Source organism: Microcaecilia unicolor, chromosome 7, assembly GCF_901765095.1.
Source record: "Microcaecilia unicolor chromosome 7, aMicUni1.1, whole genome shotgun sequence".
NCBI lineage: Eukaryota > Metazoa > Chordata > Amphibia > Gymnophiona > Siphonopidae > Microcaecilia > Microcaecilia unicolor.
Window position 1 is genome coordinate 49,290,588 of NC_044037.1, and position 15,630 is coordinate 49,306,217.

A 15,630-nucleotide genomic window follows, 5' to 3' on the forward strand; every position below is an offset into this window, starting at 1 on the left:
TCCTAGGATGTCTGGGGGACCAGGGTACTAAAATTGATGGCCCTCCTACATCCCAATGGCTTGATTTTCTCTGTTTTTTCACTTGGACCTTTTTTTTTTTAAATGTACAAAGCACAAAACTTTGTTCAAGGTAATATTGAAAATGCCTCTCCACATAACTTTCTAAGTCTAAGTGCTTTGAAAATAGGCCTCCATGTGTCTTTATAAAATAGCACCTAAAAGTGTCCTCTTAAACTAGACACCTAATTATAAAATTACCCTCCACCTACATGGCAAATAACATTTAATACAGTTAACTGTACATGTAATATAACTAGTCTGCATTGTGTGCCGTGCTAGCATATTAATGACCTCTCTTAACATTAAGGTGCAGTTTCCACTCAGTCCATACTCTACAATAGCACATTCTGCACCAGGAGGATAATTCTATGCCTAGATATAGGTGCTAGAAAAATGCCTATTTGAAACCTATTCTTTAAAGAAAAGTAAGCACTAATCATGAAGAACCTACACAGAGTGCCAGATACAGATCTGGATACATTGTTGGGCAGTTTGCATGCTGGCATTGACTCATTTTCAAAGCACTTAGACTTACAAAGTTCCATAGATTATTACGGAACTTTGTAAGTCTGATGTGAAAATACACTTCATATGTTACTTTTCTTTATAGAATACTAGCATAAGAAGCTGAAAATGTGCCTATATTTAAAGCACAGATGCTTACACCAATCATAAAGACCACACTTAGATTATAAGTTTTTATAATCTATTTATGTAATTATGCACCCTGCCTGAATGCCACCCATGTGAATGCTCGCACACAAAATACACCCCTTTGTATCTAGGTGCATCCTCATAGAATACTGCTTTTCCAGAAACTGCTCAGTTACACATGTAATTGTTTACATATGTCTGTAAATTACTGCATTACTGGCATTTACACGTGTTCTTTCCACTTAAAACTAGGCAGTTCTTTATGGAATTACCTCCTAACTGTTTAATGTAGAAAATAACCATTAAAACTGTGCATTAACTCTTAGTACCTTTCTGCAGTGATAGTGCACTGTAATTCCTCTTTTCAATAGCTAATTCATCTCAGTAAACAGGCCGTTAAATGTGCAGCAATGTGCAGTCCTTTTTACAACAGATTACAGGAATCCCTGTATCATTTAATTTGTGCGTTATGTTACTGTGTGTTAATATTCAGACTTCCCTTTGTATTTATGGACATATGATAAATGGCCTATTGTTAGATGCTAGATCTGTTATAGCTAGGGCAGAATGGCTCAATAAGGTTTGGATGATTCACAAGATAGAAAAATTAAACATCTGAACTGAAAAATGATAAAATTTGATGAGAACTGGAATCCCTGTCTACTTTGGACAACATGTATGTAGCTCTTCTTTTGAATTTGATTTGTGCCTTCTTTCCTTTTAGGTATGATCTCATTTTCTCTTCTGGGGAACTGAGTTCGATTCCCACTGCAGCTCCTTGTGACTCTGGGCAAGTCACCTAACCCTCCATTGCCCCTGGTACAAAATAAGTACCTGAATATATGTAAACCGCTTTGAATGTAGTTGCAAAAACCTCAGAAAGGCGGTATATCAAGTCCCATTTCCCTTCCTCTTTCCCTTCTATTTAGTCTTAATGTTATATAATGTTCTTGACTCGGAGAGCTGTACCTGTTTAAAACTGATTAAAAAACGATTTGGAAGCAAAATGTGCATTAATGGAGGAGTAGGAATTTGTTTGCAATATTTTTGTAAAGAAATACATGCTACTACTACTGTTTATTCAAATAACTAGTCCAGATTAAAAAGAGGTACTATATATTCCACAATGTGTGTGTATGTTTTTTTTTTCAGTAAAGTAACCCTCCGTCGATCCACTGGTATTAGTGATACTGGTAATATTGTATGGTATTTAGCCCTTTGTCTCCTGCTGGCGTGGATATTGGTCGCATCATCATTGGTTAAAGGAATAAAATCTTCTGGAAAGGTACCTTGGGGGGGGGGGGGGGGGGTAATCCAGTTTCATTTAACATTTAATTTAAAAAGTATGATAGGAAATGTTTCTTCACATTTATAAATATTTGAAATGTAGCAATCATCAAATACACACTCTCCAATTGGCTAGCACAGCGGTTCTCAACCGCTGTGTGTTGTGAGCACCAGAGGTGCACACAGCGGCTTTTTTTTTGTTTTGTTATTTTTTTCTCTGTTTCCTCTCCTTTCTCACCACATATCCATGAGTCCAATACTTGTTGCTCCTCCCCCACCCATGAGTCTAGCACTTCTTTCCCGTCCTCTGTCAGAGCCCCGTCCCCCAGTCCTCAAAAACCTGAGTTCTCCACTGGTGCCAGCAGTAGCAGCTGTCTGGGCCAATCCGGATCCTTTCTTCTGCAGCATTCCATCTACACATAAACAGGAAGTTAGGTCAGAAGGGCAAGATGCTGCAGAGGGAAGGATCTGAGTCAGCCTAGACAGCCTGTTACCACTGCCGCTGCCAGCACTGGTGAAAATCTCAGGTTTTTGTGGCCTAGAGGGTTGCTGAGGGAAGATGAAGAAGTGCTAGACTTGTGGAGCAGGGGTAGGGGTGGGTGGGAGGGAGGTACTGGATTCACAGTGAGGAGATGGAGGAAGGTTGAAGGAGAGGTGTTGGACATGTGTAAGGGAGGGCAACAGGAGAGATGCCAGACCTTGGTTGAGGGAACAGGGGAGAGAGGAGGGACATGTCAGACCTTGGGAGGAGGGATAGAGAGATACTGGACCAATGGGGAGGGGATGGGGGAGAAGAACAGGTGCTGATGTTTGAGGGGCAGGAAATATACCAGACCTTGACTGAGGGAAACGGGGAGAGAGGAGGAACATGTCCCCCACCCTCACCTCCTATGGTCTGACATGCCAGACTGTATGAGTGTGGGATGGGGAGAGGGGGCATTACCAGATTGTGGGAGCTGAGAGAAATGTCAGACCATGGGGAAGAAGGGGAGGGGGAGATGGAGAGAGTGAGTATGAAAGAGAGATGATGGATTTCAGGGGAAAGAGAGGGGGAGATGAGGCTATACAAACACTGTTGCTGTGCTCCTGCCCGGATTGTGTAGGTGGTAAACCACACTTAGAAGGATTTTACTTCCAGTGCTTGGTTTGCTGCCTACACAACCTGGCAAGGAGTAAGACATTGGGATTTGTGTAGCTGCATCTCCTGCTGCCAGATTGCTTTCCAGTCCGAGCTTCTGCCCTGTTAAACACTGAAGCTGGGGGAGGGGGGAGGGATGGAGGGAGAGGGTGACATGGAATTGCTGCACCATAGTGAAAGGGAAAGGGACAGAGAATTGCTGAATTATAAGGGGGAAGAGGGAGAAAGGGGGCAAGGAGTGTTTGACCATGGGGATGGAGGGGAAGGGGGAGGGGACAAGGAAAGGCTGTATCATAAGAGGGAAAGGTGGAGAGAGGGGATAGAGAGTTGCTGGACCATAGAAGTGGAGGGGAAGGGAGAGGGGACAGAGTATTGCTAGACTATATGGGTGGAGGGGGAGAGAGGACAGGGAATTGCTGGATCATAAGGGGGAGAGAGGAGATAGGATGTGCCAGACCATAAGGGTGGAAGGGAAGGATAGGGGACAAGGAAACACTGGACCATAGGGGTAGAGGAAAGAGAGAGAGAGAGAGAGAGAGAGAGAGAGAGAGAGAGAGAGAGAGAGAGGAGATATGCTAGACCATAGGGGTGGAGGAGAGAGATAGAAGCTCTATCATAGGGGTGGAGGAGAGAGATGGGTGGGCAGGACAGGGAGATGGGCTACAAGTGTGAGTGGAGAAAGAGAGGGGAAATGGGTTAAAAGAGTATAGGAAGGAAAAGAGAGGGGGGATGTTTGGCATAGTGGAATCATAGGGGTTCTCAAGGGAGATGAGTGAGAAGAGGATAGAAATGTAGTAATAGGAAGTGAGTGAAAGAGGACAGAATTAAAGGCCAGGGAAGAAATGAGACAGGAGAGTTAGAGGATGACAGGAGGAGATGGAAAAGTTGATAGGTAAGTGAAATATAGGTGGAGGACTGAAGAGTGAGAGGGTGAAATTTGAGTATGCAGGCAGAAATGAGTGAAAGAGGAAATATGTTGAGATGGATATATTGAGGGACTAGAAGAAGATAGGAAGAAAGTGGAGAATGGATAAATGACAGTACTCACTATAAAGAGAGCAGAATTCATTCAAGAAAGCAGAAAAGAGAAACTGGGACCAACGTGCTTGGAAAAATAAAATGCCCAGACAAAGTTAGAAAAAAAGTGTTTTATTTTGAACTTATTAGGTGGAATATGTTAGCTTTGGGAAGGTGCATCTTGGATGTTTGTGTTTTGTTGGAAATGCGTTTCTGTTTTTAATTTCTCCTAGTTGTGATACATGCCTCACTTAAGACCTACTTATTTGGGCAAGTGTACCCTAAAGATCCTGCCCTGCCTCACTGACCAGAGGACACTGCTGTAATGGATGGTCCCATTTCTTTACCCTTAACTCTCCACCCTACTTCTTGCTTTCCATTTATTGTATTCGCCTGTTTTTTTATCTAAATGTTGTAAGCCACATTGAGCCTGCCAGCGGTGGGAAATTGTGGGATATAAGTGCAGTAAAATAAATAAAATAAATTTCAGATTTGTGATCCCTTGTTCTGTATTTGGTGGGGGTTTATCTGTGATTTTGCATGTGATGGAGGTGTGGTATTTTGTTTGCATTCAATTACTGTGGAGAACTCTGTAACAGTCCCACTTGTTCAGTTTTACTAGTAGTAGGTGTTTTTGTGGACTGTTGTAGTGTCGCCTATTTATAGGTAGGGTTTATGTTGTTTGAATCATAGGAATTAATGCTACTTGTATGGTAGGTTTGCTACATGTATGCTGAGTTAGAATTTGTTTAGGTTTTGTATTATTTCACAGTGAGCCTAGTAGTTGAAGTATTTATATACCACCTACAAGCCCAAAAGCTATTGAAATGGTGTAAAAAAAAATCATGGTACCTGATACACACCTACCTCATTAGACCACAATATAACCTGTATTTGTTATCAACCGAATTGGCGAACGCCATTACGGTACTATGTAAGCCACATTGAGCCTGCAAATAGGTGGGAAAATGTGGGGTACAAATGTAACAAATATATATATTCCCTTCTTCCTCCCACTGTCATTGTAAATGTTTCATTAGTTCATTGTAAGCCACTTAGGGGCTGCATTATATGGTAATAGGCGGGGTATAAATGATCTAAATAAATACATAATATATAATATATATAATATTTTTTTCTGTATGATAACTTGTATGGAGAAAATGTGCTAGGGATCATTTAAAAGGTGAGACAAAAAAAAAAAGAGTTTTTTTGCCATTTTCTCAGCAACCACTTTGAATTTCAACAAGAAATTTTATGTACTTATTTAGTCATCATATTTATATATTAATAGTAAATAACATTTAATTATCTTAAGCTATGTTGATGTTACTGACCTTTTAGCGTTACTACCTAGCGATTTTTGCATGTTAATGTTTGAGCTAAATCACACACAGTAAAATATTGTCATTCAAATGATACAATTGACAGTGTATTAAAATTTTGCACTCATTGTGAATGCTCAGTGTCCACCCCCAGCTTTAACACAGGCCTTCAGATGCTTTAGGAAGTTGTTAACGGCCTTGTAGATTGGTCCCTGTGGTAGGCTGTTCCACATCATCTGCAGCGTTTCCTTGAGTTTTATGATTGCTTGCAAGTTTAGTTTTGGTGGAGCATCCAACATTGTTCTCCAGACAAAAGTCTATGTCACTGTGATGCCATTAAGAGTAAGCTGGTACTTCGTTGTTGTTGTTTTTTTTCAAATAATGGTAGTTTTACACTGCAAACATTTTTGAATATGTGACAATTGCTGGGTGATCACACTGAAAAGTCTGTAACTTCACTGTGTTTAAAGATAATCTCATTCCACTCAGCACATAAACATATATAGAGGGGCATAATTGAACGAAAACGTCTATCTCCATGGGCGTTTTTCTCCGAGAACGGGTCCGTGAAGGGGCGGACCGAACCGTATTTTCGAAAAAAATAGACGTCCATGTTTTATTTGACAATTTGTGAGCTGGGCGTTTTTGTTTTTCAGTGATAATGGAAAATGAAAGCGCCCAGCTCAAAAATGAATAAATCCAAGGCATTTGTTCGTGGGAGGGGCCAGGATTCGTAGTGCACTGGTCCCCCTCACATGCCAGGACACCAACCGGGCACCCTAGGGGGCACTTTTACAAAAACAAAAAAAAAAGGTAAAAGAGCTCCCAGGTGCATAGCACCCTTCCCTTGTGTGTTGAGCCCCCCAAATCCCCCTCAAAACCCACTGCCCACAAGTCTACACCATTACTATAGCCCTAAGGGGTGAAGGGGGGCACCTACATGTGGGTACAGTGGGTTTGGGGGGGTTGGACGACTAAGCATTAAGCAGCACAATTGTAACAGGTAGGGGGGGATGGGCCTGGGTCCACCTGCCTGAAGTCCACTGCACCCCCTAACAACTGCTCCAGGGGCCTGCATACTGCTGCCAGGGAGGTGGGCATGACATTTGAGGGTGAAAATAAAAAGTTGTGAAACATCATGTTTTGTGGTGGGAGGGGGTTAGTGACCACTGGGGGAGTGAGGGGAGGTCATCCCCGATTCCCTCTGGTGGTAATCTGGTCATTTAGGGCACTTTTTGGGGCCTTATTCGTGAAAAAACAGGGTCCAGGAAAAGTGCCCTAAATTCTAGCTACAAACGCATACTTTTTTTCCATTATCGGCGAAAGGCACCCATCTCTCCTCGGCCGATAACCACGCCCCAGTTCCACCTTCGCCACGCCTCCGACACGCCCCCGTCAACTTTGTGCGCTTCCGCGATGGAATGCAGTTGAAAACGTCCAAAATCGGCTTTCCATTATACCGATTTATTCGTTTTTGTGAGATAAACGTCTATCTCCCAATTTGGGTCGAAATCTAGGCGTTTTTCTCTTTCAATTATAAGGTGGATAGTAACAATAAATAATGCTGTAAACTTTCACGATGAAATTCCAAGCGATTGTTGAGAAAATAGCAAAACCCTCTATGGGGTGTTTTTTTTTTTTTTGCCTCACCCTGTACATCTGTTGTTGGATTGGGGGGGGGGGGTGGAGGTTGTGTTTACATTTAATTCATAAGAATTGCTATATTGTATCAGCCTAAATGACCATGAGGGTCAGGTATAAAGTGTGTCATGTATGCAAGCACTGTCCATCAAGTGTGTCCTGACTGAAAAAAGGTTGAGAACCACTATTTTTTTTATTTTATTTTACATTTGTACCCTGTGCTTTCCCACTCATAGCAGGTTCAATGCAGCTTACATATTATGTACAGGTACTTATTTGTACTTGGGGCAATGGAAGGTTAAGTGACTTGCCCAGAGTCACAAGGAGCTGCCTGTGCCTGTAGTGGGAATTGAACCCAGTTCCCCAGGACCAAAGTCCACCACTCTAACCACTAGGCCACTGCTCCTTCTAGGAAACTGCATTTCATTCCCTTATCAAACAAACAATGAGGCACCTGCTAACCTACTAGCAGTAGAAACAATAAGTACCACTAGGAAGCAAAGTAGCTTTCTCCCCCAGAAGAGAAGACGCCCCAAACTAGGCCCCACCCACCCACCTAGCCCTGGTGGTCTAGGGGGTCTCTGTCGCAGCTCTGGTCTTAAAGTGACAAGTACTGAGAGACTGCCCTTAGAGACCATGGTGGTCATTTTGAGGTTAGAACCATAGCTCCTGCTCTTGGGACCAATTAGACCAACAGGGAAAGCAAAGGTAGGCCTGAAGGGGGGGGGGGGGGGGTTGAGCCCTTATAAGACTTGATTACTTGATTACCTGAGATCTTTACAGGTTGCTCAAAATGCTACTGCCCATGTTGTTGAAGGCATTTCTACATTTGAGCATATTACAGTGGCTTCCCCATGTCTGTCTCGATAACAGACTATGGGCTTTTCCTCCAGGATCTTGTCCAAACTGTTTTTAAACCCAGATATACTAACTGCTGTTACCATATCATCCAGCAACGAGTTTCAGAGCTTAATTACTCACTGAGTGAAAAATATTTTCTCCTATTTGTTTTAAAAGTATTTCCATGTAACTTCATTAAGTGTTCCCTAGTCTTTGTGAAAGAGAAAAAAATTGATTCACCTCTACTCTTTCTACATCATTCAGGATTTTGTAGACCTCAATCTTATCTCCCCTCAGTCGTCTCTTTTCCAAGCTAAAGAGCCCTAACCTCTTTAGCCTTTCCTCGTATTGAAATAACACTCCTATCATGGTCAGTCCATTTTCTAATTAAGTTTTCCCTAAGTGACCACCGGAAACAAATGGTACCTCCCAGAATTTGGAAGAAGATCAGAGACAAAAAAAAAAAAGCTGACCGCTGAGGATTTCCTAGACGCCTTGGACTATCCACATATGGTTGAAAAGGCAACTACAATGTCAGAACAGGTTGACACTTGGAATGTACACCTAACAAACACCTTAGAAAAAACAGCACCACTAAATAAACTCTTATGCCTCACTCACAAATGCTCATCTTGGTATTCTCCAGAACTTCAGATCCTTAAACGCGAAGGATGGAAACTGGAAAGGAGATGGCGTAAATCTCGCCTGGATGAAGACAAGCTAAACTGTAGGAAATGCACGAAACAGTATCGCCAAGTCTTAACAGCAACCAACAAACAATATTTCTCTCAGTGTATTGCACAGGCTGCCAATTCAAGCAGCTGTTTAGTATAGTAAATAGCTCTGCCAGGATTTACAGGTAGTTCCACCCTGTCTCCAATCAACTAACCAGGAGTGCACAAACTCGCCCTCTCCTGACACAGGCATATGGGAAACTTTTAACCCAATAACAGAGGACAGCCTTGACAAAATCCTAAGAGACCTTCAACCAACTACCTGCTCCTTGGACCCCTGCCCATCAAAGATAGTGTAGCAAGCAATATTTGGCCTCATAGAAGGCGCCACAAAAATCATGAACTCCTCTCTTTCTAATGAGCAACTACCAACAGCATTAAAAAGGGAAGAAGGGCACCCTTTGCTAAAGAAAAATAACCTTTGTCTCAGCAAGTGAGCCCTTGTGCTGATCCGGAAGACCAGCAGTCAACAAGCCCAGTGCTTAAACTGCAGTGACCACTGTTCCCCAGTGGTTGAGCCCCTAGGTTCTGGCGGCCAACAGGAATAGAGAGGATCTGGTCATACGAGGGGGCTACAGAAGATAGTGAGCTGGAGGCAGAGACCAAAGACAGGACAGACAGTAGACAGGTGGAGGCATCAGGTCCAGGCTATGTATCAAGGTAGACAGCAGATAAGTGGTGGCGTCAGGTCCAGGCTATGGATCAAGGTAGACAGCAGATAGGTGGTGGCGTCAGGTCCAGGCTATGGGTCAAGGCAGGCAGCAGATAGACGGTAGTGTCACATCCAGGCTATGGGTCAAGGCAGGCAGCAGACAGGTGGTGGCATCAGGTCCAGGCTATGGGTCAAGGCAGAGAGTAGACAGGTGGCAGTGTCAGATCTAGACTATAAGTCAAGGCAGGCAGCAGACAGGTGGTGGCGTCATGTCCAGGCTATGGATCAAGGCAGACAGCAGACAAACAAAGGAAGAAACAACACCGAACCTCTCCAAAACGGGTCATAGCTGAGAAGAGGCCCTCCCCTAAGAGGAGAAGAGCGCCTGATGTCAGACCGACATAACAGGGAGGCAGAAACCCGGAAGGGCACAAAGGTGCAGAAGCGATGTCCGATGGGGAGGAGCAAGCCGCGATCCACCAGCAGCAGAAGGGAATTGTGGGAAGATGGTGCCTGGCCACCCGAAGGTCAACGGAGCAAAGCAGCAGAGTAGGTACTGCGGTTCGATGGTGCTAATGCTCCCTGCACTTCCTGAATGCAACCCTGCGCCATGACAGTACCCCTTCCACGATGTGGCCTAGGCTTTAAGGGATAGTGAGAATGGAAATGCGGATTAAGTCTGGGGCATGAATGTTAGTTGCCGGCTCCCAGGAGTTATCTTCCAAAACAGAAGATGGTAGAGATGAACTGCATGTCATTTAGAATCCAGGACTTCTGCCACCTCGTATTCCGGATCTGGGGTGGTGTCTTGGAGGAAGGATAGTACCGGCTCAGGATGCCATTTAACAAAAGGCTTCAGGAAAGAAACATGGAAAGCATTATGTATCTTCAGCTTGACGGGTAAGTGCAGTCAGTAAGTAACAGCCCCCACGTGGGACATTATATGAAAGGATTCAATGAATCTTAGGGCAAATTTATAGGAGGGCAGGCATAGTCAAAGGTATTCGGTGTTAAGTCAGACCTTTTCTCCTGGTTGAAAAACAGGTGCTGTTTGTCTCCTTCAATCGGCAAAGTATTTGTATCGGACTGAAGCCTGTTGGAGGTGGATCTGGACTTTATTCCAGACGTTCTGAATATCCTTGAGGGTCCAATGAACTACTGAAGGTTCCAGGGTACCAGGGATCGGTAACTGTAGTCGGGATGTTGACTCTATACAATGTAGAAAGGAGACATTCGGGAGGATTCATGGATATTATTGTTGTAGGCAAATTCTTTCCAGGGAAGCAGAGATGCCCAATTAACATGCATCCAAAGGAAACTGTTGAGGGTTTGATTTACCCATTCTACTTGACCATTCGTCTGGGGGTTGTAGGCTGAGGAAAAGTGAGTGGTGATGCCTACAGCTGAACATAGATGTCTCCAGAACCGTGAAGTAAATTGAGGACCTCGGTCACTTAGGATCCGCACCGGGAGTCCGTGGAGACAGAATATACATTGGACAAAGGCTTGAGCCAAGGTTGCAATGGAAGGAAGAAAGGGCATGGGTACAAAATGGGCCTTCTTGGAAAGGCAATCAACAGCCACCCAGATCATAGGTCTGTGATAAAATCCTTCGAAAGTTCCTGCCATGGGGCTTGGGGAGTGGGTAAGGGTTGTAGGAGCCCCCAAGGTCTGGTGTGAGAACCCTTGTTTTGGGCACATGTAGTGCAAGTGCTGACAAATTGCCATATGTCCTGGGTCATAAGTGGCTGCCAATAGTGTCGCAACACAAGGTGCAAGGTCTTGCAGAATCCTGGATGCCTGGCTAGACGTGATGAATGTCCCCATCTAAAGACTGACCATCTCAGTTGGAGTGGCACTGGGGTAGTTCCGGGTGAATTTCTTTGAAAAGAAGAAGCAGGGATGGAGTTTCCCTGCTATGGAGGCCTACGACAGGTCGGCTCCAGCTCCCAGGGCGAATGCATCAACTTCCAGGGTGAATGGGCATGTTACATTTGGCCTCTGGAAAACAGGTGCTGACAGGAAAGCCTGCTTCAGGAGGTTGAAGGCCTGAGAGGCTTCTGGGGACCAGTTTTTAACATCAACTCTCTTTTTAGTTAGAGCTGTCAGGGGAGCAGTGATGAGAGAATATCGGTCTATAAATTGTCTGTAATAACTTGCAAACAGTGGCGTAGGAAGGGGGAGGCGGTGGGGCGGTCCGCCCCGGGTGCACGCCGCTGGGGGGTGTCGGCGCCTCGCTGGTTCCTTGCTCTCTCTGCCCCAGAACAGGTTACTTCCTGTTCCGGGGCAGAGAGAGCAAGGAACCAGCGAGGCGCCGACACCCTCCCAGCAGCGTGCTCTCGGCGGGTTGACCTGCCCACCCACCCCTCTATCGCCTTCCAGGTATGTTCTCTATGTTCGCGGGGGCGGGGGGTGTTGCGCTACGGAGGGGGGAGGGTGCATCGCGCTGCACCCGGGGGGGGGGGGGGGGGTGGGTGCGCAGCGGCGACCCGCCCCGGGTGTCAGCTGCCCTCGCGACACCACTGCTTGCAAATCCCAGAAAGCGTTGTAAAGGTCATAGATCCCGAGGCTGATGCCAGTCTTGGATACCCCGAAGTTTATCTGGGTCCATCTGCAGACCTGCTGCTGAACTAATATAACCTAAAAAGGGAATGGAGGACTGATGGAATAAACACTTCTCCAGTTTGGCATATAACTGGTTATTTCGGAGTTGCTGGAGGACAGTTCGCATGTGAGCTGGATGTTCCTGTGGAGAGAGGCTGAAAATATAAGTATATCTTCCAGATTGATGATGACAGATGAATATAGTAAATCTCAGAAGATATGGTTGACGAAGCTCTGAAGAAGAGCGGGCGCATTACATAGGCCGAAAGGCATGACACTGTACTCATAGTGCCTGTCATGTGTGTTGAATGCAGTCTTTCATTCGTCTCCACTATGAATTTGGATTAAATGGTATACCCTGCATAGATCTAACTTGGTGAATATCACAGCTCCTTGCAGACGGTCAAACAGCTCAGGAATAAGCAGAAGGAGATACTGGCTCTTGATGGTAATATCATTTAACCCTCAGTAATCTCTCCAAGAGCAAAACGTCCCATCCTTCTTGGAGACAAAGAAAAACCCTGCCCCAGCTGGAGAAGTGGAGGGTCTTATGAATCCTTTTTTTAGATTCTCCTGGATGTAAGCACTCACGGCTTTAGACTCGTCTCAGGAGAGGGTATAAACCCACCCTCTGGTGGGTGTTTTTCCTGGAATTAAATCAATAAGACAGTGGGGAGGGTAGGACCTTGGCCTCCTTATTGACAATGCCCTGAGAGTCAGCATATTCTGGTGGTAGGAAAGAGCTCCGGGAGGGTGATGACAGAATAGTGGTAACAGCAACAATGGGATGGGATGGAACATGCCAAGGCATCTCTGAAAACACCTCGGTCCCCATTTCGCAATGTCGTTAGTACCCCAGTCAATCCAGGGGGAGTGCTGATGGAACCAGGGAAGGCCCAGAACTATGGGATGAATGAATTGGGGAAGAACAAAAAACCTTGATGGTCTCATGGCGTGAAACCCCAACCTGCAGCCGGAACTGGACAGAAATTCTGCAAATGGTCCCAAGGACAATCTCCCCCTGAATAGAGTTCAATCATAGGGCCGTATCTATAGCCTGGGTGGGAATGCCATGTTGCTACAGCAGGTTGGTGTCAACAAAGTTTCCAGCAGCCCCTGAATCAATTAGGGCCAAAGCTTCCACCGTATCCTCTGCCCACTGAAGGGTGACTGGTAAGGTCAGTAGTGTTTTGGGGAAACTAGGGAACAGGCCTAAGGATTTCCCGCCTTCTGGTAGCTGATTAGAAAGGACACAAGAAATTTCTAAGTGACCGTATATACAGCTGGCTGTTGACTGCTGAGGTCTTTTTCCTCCTGACCAGGAATATTCAGCAGGAGATAACCGGCTATCTCCCACTGAATATTTGTGGATAACTGGTTAAGTGCTATTTAACCAGCTAGGAGCCATTCCTGGCCAGTTAAATAGCACTGAATATCAGGCAGCAGATGTTGATTGCTACCTAAATCTAAGTGGCTCCTTATAGAATTACCTCTTAATTTTCTTAATGTGTGTTAGTTCATATATAAATTCACATTAAGGGCCCCTTTTACTGAGGAGCACTAGCGGATTTAGCATCCGCTAATGATTAGCATGTGCTAAATGCTAAGACACCCATAGGAATATAATGGGCATCTTACCGTTTTGTAAAAGGGACCCTAAATCAATTTAACAAGCTTTAAATATTTGAAGGTGCAATAGCAAACTGAGGGGGTCTTTTACTAGACTGTGGTAATGTTTTTAGCGCGTGCTAATGATTAGCACATGCTGAATGTTAGAGATGCCCATATAGTCCTATAGGCATCTCTAGCTTTTAGCGTGCTCTAAAAACGCTACCACAACATAGTAAAAGACCCCCTGAATGCAGTGGCATACTAAGGGCGGGTCGGTGGGGGCAGTCTGCCCTGGGTGTCAGCAGGTGGAGGGGTGCTCCGCTGGCGCCGCAGTCCCCACCTGCCTACCAGCTCCGTCGACGGACAGATGACCTTCCTCTGCCACCCGGCACCCAGCCTTAAAAAAAAAAACCTGTGAAGCGCCTCCAATCTGGTCTGCTCTGCTGTAAAGGAAACAAATCGCGTCGGCCCTTCCCGCATTATGTCCCGCCCTCGTGAAAATAGGAAGTTACATCAGAGGGTGAGGCACAGTGAGGGAAGGGCTGATGCGACGAGGTGATTTGCTTTCTTTACAGCAGAGCAGACGCGAGGCGCTTCACAGATTTTTTTAAAAGCTGGGTGGCAGGAGAAAAGGGTCATCTGTCTGTCGACGGAGCTGGTAGGCAGGTGGGGACTGGGTCGGGGGCTCAGATAGGAGAAGGGGATGGGGACTGGGTCTGGGGGGGCTCAAATGGGACAAGGTAACTGGAACTGGGTGCAGGGGGCTCAGATGGGAGGGGACTAGGTTTGGGGGGCTCAGAAGGGAGAAGGGGACTGGGACTGGGGGTCGCTCAGATAGGAGAAGGGGACTGAGTCTGGGAGGGGGGCTCAGATGGGAGAAGGGGCCTGGAGCTGGAACTGGGGTCTGAGAAGGGGGCAGGAGGGAGAATGAGGCCATGCGTGGGGCAGGAGGGAGAATGGGTCTGGGGCTGAAAAAGGGAGCCCTAATGCAAGGCATGTGGATGAAGGGGACTGGAACTGGGGGCTGAAAAGGGGGGTAGGTGGGATATGGGGGCTAGTACTGGAACTGGGGGCTGAAAAGGGGCAGGGGCTGAAACTGTGGGGACTGGGGGCTGAAAAGAGGACAGGGAGAAGTGGCTGGGGCTGAAGCTTGGGACTGGTGGGAAAGTGGGGCTGAAACTGGGGGCTGAAAAGGAGGGGCAGGTGGGAGATGTGGGCTGGGGCTGGAACTAGGGGCCGGTGGGATAATGGGGCTGGAACTGGGGGACGAAAAGGGGCAGTGAGGGCAGACCCTGGGTGGATAGGAGAGGGAGGGCAAATGGTGGATTGAAGGAGTAGAGAGAAAGGGCAGACAGTGGATGGAAGGGATGGCAGAGAGAGAGAGAGCGAAGACAGATGCTGGATGGAAGGAAGACGGTGAAAAGAAGATGAGGAAAGCAGAAACCAGAGACAACAAACTGTAAATAAAATATATATTTTTATTTTTTTGCTTTAGGATATAGTATTGTAAATGTGTTAATAAATGCTTTTAAATAGAACATGTAAATAAGGTAATCTTTTTATTGGACTAATTTTAATACATTTTGACTAACTTTCAGAGAACAAAACACCCTTCCTCAGGTCAGGATAGGATACTGGAACAGCACTATACTGTATTGACCTGAGGAAGAAGGTTTTGGCCTCTGACAGCTAAATGTATTAGTCCAATAAAATGGTATTTTCTTTTCTATATTTGTTTTATTTCTATTTGTTAATTTGTAAAGTGGTGATTGGTATTAGTTTTTTTCAAATTTACATCTGCTGTCTTTATATTTTGCACAGTACTAGGGAACATTTTCTGTTTCTGTGGCGTTGCATTGTATGCAGAGTCTGGCATCTTGGGGGTTCAGTTTAATTTTTGTCTAAATAGAAAGTTTATGATTACTTATTCTATAGTGGATTAGGGTGTATCGGTGTTTGTTAAAAAGACATGGCTTTCAGTTGGCATTGACTTTGCAGGATCAACGATCTGTACTATTCTGTCTGGTTTTGTTTTACAATAGGTGAATTGATGTTCTAGTGCTCACT

At 45.3% G+C, this 15,630-nt stretch overlaps 1 protein-coding gene across 1 annotated transcript in view; it reads left to right on the plus strand.

Moving 5' to 3' along the window:
- LOC115474985 (sodium- and chloride-dependent neutral and basic amino acid transporter B(0+)-like) overlaps nt 1-15,630 on the plus strand; it is a 127,914-nt gene that overhangs the window by 25,220 nt on the left and 87,064 nt on the right. Inside the window, exon 5 of the mRNA XM_030210726.1 lies at nt 1,867-1,999. Coding sequence (XP_030066586.1) covers nt 1,867-1,999 — 133 coding nt within the window. The remainder of the gene's footprint in view (nt 1-1,866; nt 2,000-15,630) is intronic.